We start from the raw sequence: 12,790 nt of genomic DNA on the forward strand, positions 1-12,790 counted from the left end.
CATCTGTAAGAAATCCGATATTGTCAGATCTTGCATTATGGTCTTCTAAAGTACTTTGAACTACATCAGTTCACTTAAGTATCCATCACTGCAGGGCCGGCGGAAGTGGGCATGCGGTGCATGCGGGTGCCGGGGCACAGGTCATAAGTTCATTTTTAAGAAACAAAATTTTTATCATAAAAATAAAAAATTCTTAGAATGATCCTTATTAAAAAAATAAGGCCGGATACACTGAATAAAAATTTTTAAAAAATTGTATATTGCCGGCTGTTTACAATTTTGCAGCGAGAGCAGCTAAATGCTTGCCTCCAGAATGTAAAGTGAAACGGTGAACGGTTTTATGCGCAGAAACAAATTTTTGTACAAATCATTTGTTGCTACGTAACCAGTCATATGGTACTGTAAAAACTCGATTGTAGCTTAAATATTCCAAAGCACATTATATTCGATTGTTTACCTAGGTTAAGTCCCATGTGAATATTGTAAAAATAAACTTTGTTTGTCTCTGTATAGTTTGTTTTAGATGTTATTTTAGATGTTATTGTAAATAGCACTCTGGAAGTTAACTGTATATACTGCTTTAATAAGAATATGCTAGTGTTAAAAACAAAGGCAATGTTTATATCGCCGAAGCTTCATGTAATAGATCTACATGGCAGCATTAGAAAGATTGTTATTAAAATTTGTTTGTATGAGAAAGGCTTGCAGGCTCTAAGTGTAAACATCTGCTAAGTCAGTCAGAAAAGTTCAAACAACTTTCCGATGGCCGACAACTTACAATTAAAAGAAAGTGGAGGAGAACAAAAGGCGTGCCGAACTTGAAACTTAAGATGAAAGAATCATACTGATTCTTTGGGGGTTGCCAAACTTCATGCAAGATCTCAGATGAGGTATAATAAAAAGGGACTGAAGCAAACAGAAGGGGCTGCACAGATCCAGAGATTGCTGCAGAAGTAGAGGGGGGGGGGGGGCCCGGTACCAGAGATGTCCACAGAGAGACAGGAGAGGCTGCCTGGATGCTGTCAAAGAGGAGGCAGCTCGGTTCCAGACATTGCTAAAGCTGCCCGGTCCCAGACATTGCCAAAGAGAGACAGAGCTGCTCGGTTCCAGATATCATCAGAGAGCATCCCAGATCCAGACGTTGGTTGAGAGAGGAGTTTTCTGCTTCCAGAAAGGAGCTTCTCTGTTCGAGACGTCGCTAGAGAGAAACGACTTCTAGGCCACAGACAGGGCTTTCAAATTGCCGAAAGGAGAAGTCCCAAAGTTTCCAATCCAGAGGGATACTGATTGACAGTTGACAACAGTTTCATTTTTCTTGGAGGTGGCATTTTCAGTTTCTTAGAGGCGGCAATTCAAGCTACTTGAGACGGCAGTCGTCCAGGCATTTGCGGCGAGCCCAAGTAGAGGAGAAAAGGCGAGGCAAATTTCCCAAAGTACCTTCGCTTGTAATTTTCTCTTTTTGCCGTGGGAGAATAACATTTTTCCGGAACTGTACGAGTCCCACTACATTACCAATTTATATAGCCGAAGCCAAAATTCCAGATGAAGATCTGAGATGAAAGAATTGCCATAGAACTTTTAGTGAAAGACTTTTGACTAATTGTGAGATACAGAGCCTTTGTGAGTTCAAAAAACTTTATATAATTCCTCTTATAGTTGTATTAGAAAGACTTTTAAGATATATGTTTAATAAGGTTAAGAAGTGTCCTTAAGAGAATCAATTGGCATGTTAGAAGTTGATATCAAATGTGTAAAGATAACTTAACAGAGAGATTTAGGTAACCTCTTTGCGAGTAAGCTTGGAGTTTAATAAGTAAAATTTGTAAACTGAGAGTAGATAACGTTTTGTGTTAAAGAAAGTATTTTAAAGTTGAAGAAAAAAGGTTCTAAATTTTGCTAAAGAGTTTTTATAGAAGGATAGAGAAAGTAATCTCCCTGTTTAAATTTGTGTACATTTCATAGTAATGTAAATAAATGTTATTTGACTTTCTTGTAAACATAGCATGTAATAACATAAACAAGAGGGATTCTGAGAAAGAGAAAGCGCGTACAGCTACATTAGAATAACGGAGAATAAAATATAAAGTAAAAAAAAAAGACATCGCAAGTAATTAATAGAAATTACAAGTATACAAAGTTAAAATAATAATAAAATTTTACAATGTCGCAGTAATGACAGGATAGCAACAGTAGATTTATAACAGTATGCATCTCAATAGGCTACTGACAGAAGTGCAGTGCGGACTATTGTTTCGTCTCTGTGTCGTGTTGTGTAATAATTTCTTGTGGGTATAAAATAGAAATGGAATCAAAAATTAAAAAAAGTTATCTGGTGCACAAAATCGTAAGCGTCATGCTGCGAAAGAAGCAGATATTAAGAAACAAACTGGGACTCTTAATAAATTTGTTAAAATATTCTGATGCAGATTGTAACCAACTCAATACATCAGAAATCAGAGTTGACAAACTGTGCACATCATCCAGTTTGAATGCAAGTACTATTACAACTGTTGAACAAGATAACAAGACATAGGATTTAAGTGAAAAACAGTCAGGAGAAGATTTAGTTGTAGTTTACTACGAAACTAATACGTTGTTAGTCTCTGTAAATTTAGAAGATCAAGGTGAATGGGGAAATATTGATGAAAAATTAAGAGTTGTTTTAATTGAAATGGGGCCTGTTCAAAAGAAAAAATATATCCCAGAGATACATATGGTCGTAAATTTGGCAACACGTATAATAGAAAAATGGAAAATGGGGAGCTAGTGCCAAGAACATGGCTCATTTATTCCAAAACTTTAAATTTAAAAAACTCTGTTTTTTGCTTTTGAATCAAGTAGTCTTGTAGAAGGTTATAACGATTGGAGAAATGTAAGTACAACTTTGCATAGACATGAGACTAGTTTAGCTTACATGAAAAATTTCTTAAAATGGAAGGAACTTGATAAAAATTTAAAAAACAAAACTACTATTGATTGCCAGACTAAAGGCATGTATGAAATGGAAAAGAAACATTGGACAAATGTTTTAGAATGCTTGATTGAAATTATAAAATTCCTTGGTAGCCAAAATTTAGCTTTTCGCAGATCATCTGATAAATTATATGAAAGGAATAATGGCAATTTTTTAAAATTAGTCGAACTGTTTGCAAAGTTTGATCCCGTTGTGGAAAATCATGTTGAAAGGGCCCTACAAGGAAACAATAGAGTATACTACCTGAGTAAAGTCAAAATGAAATATTGGAAACTTTAAGTAATGCAATCAGGGATACAATTTTATTATCAATTCGAAAATCTAAATATTATTCCATAATTCTAGACTGCACACCTGATGCAAGTAAAACAGAACAAGTGACCCTTATTATTTGCTTTGTTTCCTGTGACAATGGAATTGTCAAGATTAGGGAAAACCTTTTAGGTTTTGCAGATATATCAGATTCCACAGGACATGGTTTATGTGCAACAATAGTGGAACAACTGGAAAAATGGAATATTCCCATTGAAGACATGCAAAAGGGAAAAAATATGGGTTCCAAAATTTGCTTTTGAACAAAAATCCTCAAGCTTTTTAGATGCCATGTGCTGCTCATACTCTAAATTTAATCATTAACGATGCAGCCAAAGTGAATGCAGATACAATTAGTTTCTTTGCAATTATTCAAGAAATATATTTCTTTTCATTCTCTTACAAATGTTGGGCAATCCTTTTAAAGTTCGTAAAAAATTTAACATTGAAACAGCCATCAGAAACGCGATGGAAAAGTAAAATTAATGCAATCCTGCCTCTATGATATCAGTTAGAAGAAATTTACAATGCACTTTTTGAAATTTTAAATAATGAAAATTTTAATAAAGAAACTCAGCATGAAGCACAAACATTATGTGCTAAAATAAAGGACTACAAATTTATTTGCTCTCTTATAACTGGGCATGATTTACTTAACAGAAAAAAGCTGTGAGTAAAATGCTTCAAGACAAAAATATGAACATTACACTTGCTTTAGAATCTATCGAAAACTTAAAAAATATTCTTACAAGAGTATCGATCAGATTCAAATTCTAAAGAAGTTCTAAAAACGGCAAAAGAACTGAGTGAAGAGGTGGATGGAGGAACAAGTATTTAAAACTGGTACGGAAGTTCGACGACGAAAGAAGACACGACAATTTGACTACGAGCATCATGACAAAAAATCGCCAGAAGATAAATTTAGAGTGAATGTGTTTTATACACTTCTAGACGTTGCAATGTGTTCGTTAATAGAACGTTTTGAACAACTAAAAACATATGATAATTTCAATTTATTGTATAGATTACTTCAAATTAATAATGAAGATTTACGAAAAAATTGTGACAATTTAGAGATTCTCTTGTTGGACAGCGACAATAAAGACGTAAATGCAATAGAACTGTATGACGAGTTATGTGCTTTCCGGGATGTTTTTCGGAAGGATAATTTAAATATTCAAAACCCTTTCAATATTTTTAATTTTATTGTGTCCAATGATTTATCTTTCCCTAACTTTTCAATTGCTTTAAGAATACTATTAACCTTACCTGTTAGTGTAGCGAGCGGTGAACGTTCCATTTCCAAGTTGAAATTGAATAAAACCTTCTTAAGAACAAAAGTGTCACAAAAAAGGCTTCAGTTTGGTGTTAATAGCTATTGAAAATGATGTATGTGTGGAATTAGACATTAAGACCATTATTTCTAATTTGGTGAATATGAAATCAAGAACCCTAAAATTTTAATAAAAAAAATATCAAGTATATTTATGTAATTTAATTTATTTTCTTTTATTCTGTAAAGATTTTATTTTTTGAATACTTATATTAATAAAATGTTCTAATTATTATTTCTGAATCCTTTTCTTATTTTCTCATCTATCGTGAGTTTCTTTTATTTTCCTAAAAGATAGTTCCACTTGTAAAAATTTTTATAATAATTTTTATAACTTACTAAGAATTTAGTAAAATGCAAGAATTTTTTTAAACTTTAGTTCAAATAAATTTTAACTTTAATTAAAATTCATTTTAATTTTGTTAGCGATTCGGGTTGGTGAGAAGGCTATAATCCCTGTATCATTATATTCAACAATTAAAGTGAAGTGGCTTTATCAAAATTTGCTTTAACTTTTGAGAATTTTTTGAATATTCGGGTTTTTAATGATTATCCTGCCTAGTCATCACTTCCGGTTCGTTACATTTAGTGAACCAACGCGTGGCTGTTCTGTCAAAATTTATTTAAGAAATTTCAAATAATTAAAATTTTTATTATCGTAAAAGAACCACACACGCTTGGATCGTTACAGGGGCGCTTAGATAGACATTGCATGTGGGTGGCAAAGACCCTAGCGCCAGCTCTGCATCACTACATCAGTCCACTTTTGTCTTCCCCTGGATCTTTTTCATGCTGTTATAGCATTAGGCACTGAGTGAAGAGATTAACTCTGCTCATCCTGAATTACATCCTGAATGCTAGCCATGTCAAGTTCTTTCCTGATATCTTAATTCATAATGATTCTGCCAATGATGCCATCTGTTCCCCTAATTTTTCTCAGAAATTTCATACCTGCAGTCTTGTATTTGATCAGTTGCTTTACTTCTAACCCAGCTCAGATCCATTAAGTTAAAATTAGTTTGAGCACTGTCTGTATAGAGCTACTTCAGTGTTTTGACTAATTTCTCTTATTCCATATAAATTTTATTCAGCTGACTTCCCATGCACCAGATTTTCTTATTCTTTGTCTGTTTCCATATTTAATTTGCTTTTCACACAAAATTGTGGTTAAATAGTTTTATTTGTTCTATAGGCTCTATTTATACAGCTTATGTTTTCAATGTTCCTTTTTTTTTTTCTTTTTTTTTTCCCCATAGTCTATTTTTATTTATTTATTTTTTTTTTACTGCTGATTTTCATGCCACACATTTGTCATAGTGGTTTCTATTTACTTGAAGAATCCTGCAGACTTATATATAGTCCAGTACTTTTACAGTTTTAAAATCCAGTAAAAGTTGGCAGGATTCCAAAAAGAGTTGAAAATAATGTGGAAAAGAAAACCAAGAGATGAATTTATATCATTTAGACTTAACATGCAATGGGAATGTAATACAATATAAAAAAAATTTAAATTACACATATCAATTTCATAAGATTAAGGACAAAAAAGGAAAAAAAAATCTAGCAATATTACTGACAGTTTATGTGTGACTTCAATAAGCATACTGGCTATTTTGAGTATTTCATTATCAAAGTATAAAAGATAATTCATATTAAGTTCCACTAATTTTAATATTAGTTTCTAAAAAGCATAGCTGTCATCTTTCCTCTCAAGAATATCCAGTTTTTTTATGTCTCCCACCCATGAAAGGTTATAAACCTGAATGGGCTAAGGAATTTTTATCTTTTTTAATTTATATATTAAAAAAACAAAAATAAATAATCCAGAAACTGCTATAGAGATCAAATATGGAACTCTTTCAAGCCATTTTATGCTTCCAGTAAGCAGGCAGTGCTGAAATTTATCTTCCATCTTAAAGACAAATAAATATCCATGTCCATGGTGGGATTCAAACTCTCAGCTTGTTAGGGAGAGAGTGCATTAATCACCTGTGCAACCATCCAGCAAAGAGTTTGTCAGTATGTTTCTAAAATTAATTTTTCTAATTAATTTACTAATTAGATTCATTATCCCTTGTTGGGTTGGTATATTGGGCAAATTAATTTCCACTAAACTGTGGTGACAATGTGTTTCACAAAAAAGTAGTTCTGAAGTCCTTGTCAGATTAGAAAGATAGCTTATTATTGTATGGGCTTTTTCATTTTATTTTTATATAATTTGATTATACCAGCTTTCTGTGAAGAGTGTGTGATAGATAATAAGAGTAGTGGTTGCACTTGATATCTCCATAGCTTTTGATTGGGTCTGGCACAAAGGCCTACTAAGCAAACTCTCATCATTCTGCAGTTGGATTGCCAGCTTTCTGTCTGGATGCACAATGTGTAATGGTGGATGTTCCTTAAACTCTCACCATTCAACTAATGCCAGGGTTGCATGAGGTTCTGTTCTCTCACCAACCCTCTTCCTAATATGACTTCTCCATTGCTTCTACCTTAGTATCGGCACTTCTGGGTCTGGTCTGGCTCCCGCTGATGAACCCTCAATAAAGGTAGAAACCAGTCTGGGTAGTGGTCCTTCCCTAAATGCATAGCATTAAACAAGTCCACAAGGAGATGTGCTTTGCATTATAGGAGATACTAAGACAAGGAGTGATGAGAGCTTGATCCACCTTTACCATGAGTTGCCTGTCCTGAAGATACTTCATGCACAAACTTTGTTTGCTTACACTTGGTCTAACCAAGTGGGGAAAAAACTTCCAACATCTTTCTCTAAATCCAGAGTAATTTAATAATAAGGTGGTACACCTTTTGGCAACTCGTATAGGTAAATATGACTTCTCCATTGCTTCTGCCTTAGTATCACCACTTCTGGGTCTGGCTCCCACTGATGATAACTCAATAAAGGTCAAAACTGGTCTGAGTAGTGGTCCTTCCCTTAATGCATAGCATTAAACATGTCTGCAAGGAGATGCGCTTTGTATTATGGGAGATACTAAGACAAGGAGTGACGAGAGCTTGGTCCACCTTTACCACGAGTTGCCTCGGTCCTGAAGATACTTCAGGTGCAAACTTTGCTTACACTTGGATAAAGAATTAAACTAAATGTATTATAATCTCTTCCTTCTATATATCAGTGACCTACGTGACCGCCAACCCAATACAGTTTTGCAGAAACAGCACAATGCACTCCTCCCTTTCATTTGATAAACCTTACTCTACACAACTCGCCTCAACCTACAGAATATCAACCACCACTGCCTTAATTGATCTCTAAGCCATCCTCCAATGGGGTTCACATAATCTCATCAATTTCAGCTAGCAAAACTTAGTTCTGCCTTGTTTCTCACAAAAAGAAAACCATTTTCTTCCAATATTACCTTTTGACAACACTCAAATTTCCAGACAAGGTGAGATTTCTGTTCTTGGAATCACCCTGGCATAAACACATCACAACAAACAAACACATTGCCAAAAAACAGCTTCCAAAAAAAAAGTAGAATTTTTCTTTCACTCAAGACCATTACTTCACCTTTTGAACAGCTGTTAACCCTATACAAATCACAAATCTGCCCAGCTATTGAATATTGCTCTCACATTTTAGGAAAAGCTCTCTCAAAATGCTTGACTCAATTCAGAGGATGGCAGTTAGATTGATTGATAACCAATCTCTTTACCAACTCACTCCACCCACTTTCGCATAGGCATTTGGTTTCTGCAATATTCTAGCCTATAAATATTTCCATGGCATATGAAATAGCATTAATACTTCTCCCATTCATTACTAAGTCTATTGGAACACATACAGGTGTTGCCCAACATCAATTCACAGTACACTTTGAAACCCATAGAACAAGTTTCTTTTCTTCCTCTGTCATCCCTGCTACTGCTGTATTGTGGAACAGTCTTCTCTCTTATGGGTTTCCCAAGGATTACAATATACAGACTTTTAAATCAAATTGTAAACAGGTTTCTCCTTTTCCAACCCACTAACTATAGTGGGTTGGGAAAGGAGATATAGGTCTATTATAGGTCTCTAACTTGACCAATTCCTTATCTTTCTGAATGAAAACCACTGTTTTAGAGTGGTTTTGAACTGATTTTTAAACAATGTTTTTTCCTTGATAGTCATTTTATATAAATTTTAATGATTTTTAATAGCATTGCCTTACCACAGCATATAGTTCACCTGCAAATAGAAAGAGATAATTTGATTGATGTAATAATGTTGTTGCAGTTAATTTCATTAATTTTTTTTTCATTTTATTTTTTAAAATGAAGCTGGTAATAGTTGAGCAATAATTGGTTGAAATAAGTTAACCGATATAGAAGTATGTGCAAAATTTTCTTTATTCTGCTTGCTTTTGACTCTAACATTTTAGTCTATGTCATAATCAAGAAAAAAAAATAGCTATATTCCAGATTTAGTTGCAATTAGTGAAATGATGCACCTTACAGAGATGTCTCTTCAGAGAAAGTGACTACAAATTTACTCTGTATTTTGGTTGAAATTTTCATGAGAGCATAAGTAACATTATAAACAGTAATATATGAAATTTGGCCAAAACTGATTTGAAGATGCAATCTGTATAAGGTATAGGCATCTGAAAAAGAAAAGACATATTTTTTTCTGTTATTCACTATTTTTTAAGTATCTTAATTCTTGCATTAATTGGATTTAATAGCAGTGATGTATGATAGGTATTCTGGGGGAGGGGGTCTGCTTTGGTAAAATAATGCTATTAAAAATCATTAAAATTTGTATAAAATAACTTTATTAAGAAAAAAACATTCTGTTTAAAAATCAGTTCAATTCTTCATTTCAGAAATAAATGCTATATAAATTTGGACAAGGCAGATGTGGTTTACTGTCTTTAAAAATTTTTAATGTGATCTTGTTTGAAAAAGATGTGCATAAAATATTGTCAACACTATTTCTGTTGTCAATGATAAAAAATGTCCTTAAAAAAAGTATCTAACAGGAAGCCACAAGGAATAACTGTACTTCACTTCTTGGCTGCAGGTAATTATTTAGTAGAACTAAACTACTTGTCCTGTTGGGAGCCTGTATGTCTTTTTAATTCCTGTGAAAATTTCAGTCAGTGTGAATGTTCTAGCATGTGTGCTGCATAGAGTCCTTTTTGTTAAAAATGCATGTAAATGCCTTGTTTCAGACTTTGCATAGGGAATTCATTACTCTTTTCATATGACTAGTCAGTGCGTGCCTTATCCAATTTTCTGTCGCACAGTGAATGTCTTGTCATATTTGTAACAATTCATGATTTGAAATGAATAATTGCTTAAAAATTATTTCTTAATGAATTTTTCAGGTGTGTGGCTCACACCCAGAGTATACACTCCTGCTTAATGCTTCAATTTGTAATCTCATCGATTAGTAATAATCAACTTGGAACAGCAGTTAGCGGCCAGTGGTATTTGAGTCCTAATGATGCTTGTAATAACAATACTTGGCTGAAGTCACACGATAATGCTTAACATTCTTAAAAAGAACAGGAATTCTTATCCATTGGAGGGATGTAAAAAATAAGTCCCTTGCAACATGGAGCTTAATTTTTCAAAGCAAGAAAAATTCTAGTTTATATTGCAACTGAAGCATCAAAGCTAGGAGAATTCTACAAAACCTGTAAGGAATGCATGTTATCAACTATTTCTGATCCATTGTCCAGTCATTGAGACTAACCTTTCTACACCCTGCCTTTTTTTAAAATAGGTATCCATTTGGATAATAAACGATCTTGGGTAGAAAATTTCAGATATAGTCAACTATGCTGTATTCTATATTGATTTAACTACTTGCTGATATGATTACACAACAGGATTGAATGTCATTTTGTCTGGGATGTTGCTTAGTTAAACAAGATCCTGTATACATCTTGTGTGGGTGGGTGGGTGTTTACATTAATATTATAATAGTCTCCATAGCTCAGTTGGTATAGATGAATCCCTTTGGTTGGAAAGAGCTGGTCTCATATGGAGGTAGTTTTTTCACCTAGAAACTCTGGTTTTCATCCCTCAGAACAGGCAAACCGGCTTTGTGAACACACACAGACCTACAGTCAAAAAATATATATACTTAATCCCTCATTAGGAGGACTCAAACCATCCCTCCCCCAAAGGGACAGGAGAGAAAGAGGGAGAACTCTATATAAATAAATAAATATAGATATAATTAAAAGAGGTTGCAATTTTTTTTTCCTTTCATGTTGTATTACTTCATTTTGACCTTATTAGGATAGTTTCCACTGATTAACCTCAAAGATAAAATGATTCCATGATGAAATCATAAAAAAAAAACATAGCAAGAGGGGAATTTTTCCCCATTTTTAGAATGACTTTTCTTGATTGAATTTTATGTGAGAACATGTAGAATCCTAGGATTAATGCTGTGAAATCACTCTGCATTATCCACCTCACAAAATTTTGTGTTTCTTAATTAGTGTTTGCCTGTTTTGTTGGAAGGAAAAACCCTTCCATCTCATACGTGTAACTCTCCATCAGTTAAGTCTATATAGATTTTTCATGTCTTGATAAAATAGGTGCAACAATATGGTGCATATTGCATTCTTCCAAATGCAGTATTTCACATTAAAGATGAGGTTTTTTTTTAATGTTAAGATCTGGATATTACTTTAATAGTGTGTGGAATAATTTGCAAAAATTCAAAATTGCTTTGGTTTGAGACTAATTATTTATATATATTTGAAATATTTACTATATTTGATGCTTAAATATTTTATTAGTCCTTTAGGTATCCACTACATCATCCTTAAAGGACCATTTGGTGATATGAAAGTTCATCCTCGTCTGTACAATCATGAATTTAGTGACAGCAGCAGTGAGGGTCCATATGAACCATTAGCTCTACATGATTCAGCAGAATGTAATAAGCTTCTTGCATCTAAAGCCATAAATTTTCGTCTCATTATGTTTCAGCTTGCCAAATAAAATCTTTACTTTAAAGTGAGCTATTAAACAGCCAAATATCATTTAAACTTGCTGTCTGAGCCAGCCCCATTTCTTGTTTGATCTTTTGGGTGCTTTAATTTTCAGCAGCAGTTCATCTTCACATATTTCACATGTATAAATAGGGTTGTTGTGTTAGAATGCGGTTTCATCATGTCAATCAGCATAATTTAATGTACATGAACACTTGTTCATATTTTGCATTTTTAAACAATGACAAAAAACTATCACTCCCAGTTCATGTTGAATTGCTTATTGTAATAAAATTATGGAGACAGTTATGTTGAAGTTGTATGAGAATGCTTAAAACTGCAGCATTTCACATGCAAGTTATGTAATTATTGTAGAGAAATGATCTGTTATAAAAAGATAATGCATGTAACCTGTAAATTTTTATATTTAATTATTAGTTATCTGCATTATCATTTGCTGAAAATAGCTGTTTTCATATTAGGGTAATGAAAGTGCATTATTTTAGAAGTTATTGAAGTAATGGGATATAAGTTATTTCTTTTATACACTGTTATGTGTTGTGAACTGTAAAGAAAATATGAAGGCGATTAAAAAAAAAAATACTTGTTGAAACACTGTATGTGGTTTATTTAGTGGTCATATATAATTTTATTATGCAGCTATACTGAAACTGTTGTATAATAAAATTATTGAATTCACTTCTATTATTATTTTATTTTTCAAATACAGTAAATCACAAATTTGCACTTTTTCACTGTTTTTGGATCTTGCTAAAAATCCACACAAATATTATTAATAAATTCATCTCCTTAGCTCACAAGTTTACATTCAGTGAATCAGTAGTTAGCAGTAATTGTTTCACTGTGTGTGTGTTAGCTAGCTTTTCTACAAAACCTGTGATAGTGACTGATATTTCATGCATGTTAATGCAGATGTGTTATATAATTTGCAGTGAAGCACAGGAAAAGTTGTCAACAAAATATTAAAGATATTGTATTATAGACTGTATGTATAAACACAATGAGCAAACTATAGTATTCAGTAAGTACTTTAAATGTGTGTGTGTGGGGGGGCATGGGAGATGCTGGTTGATAATGCTCAAAAGACAAGACCAAGCATTGTCATTACAGATTTTATTTCAGAAAGTTAATTGAATTTTGAAGGAGAGATTTATTTTAACAGGAATTATTTGCTAGTTTAAATGTTGTTAGTCATTC

General features: G+C 33.1%; 1 protein-coding gene across 1 annotated transcript in view; it reads left to right on the forward strand.

Annotated features, from left to right (window-relative positions):
- Positions 1–12,179, forward strand: part of LOC150097050 (zinc finger TRAF-type-containing protein 1 homolog) — a 75,816-nt gene extending 63,637 nt beyond the window's left edge. Inside the window, exon 5 of the mRNA XM_090408115.1 lies at positions 11,378–12,179. Within this exon, the coding sequence (XP_090264241.1) occupies positions 11,378–11,582 (205 nt within the window). The 3' untranslated portion in view covers positions 11,583–12,179. The remainder of the gene's footprint in view (positions 1–11,377) is intronic.
- Positions 12,180–12,790: the final 611 nt, after the last annotated feature.

The sequence above is a fragment of the Typopeltis vanoorti genome, chromosome 18 (assembly GCF_054136105.1).
Source record: "Typopeltis vanoorti isolate ZY-2024b chromosome 18, IOZ_Tvanoo_1.0, whole genome shotgun sequence".
Classification (NCBI taxonomy): Eukaryota; Metazoa; Arthropoda; class Arachnida; order Uropygi; family Thelyphonidae; genus Typopeltis; species Typopeltis vanoorti.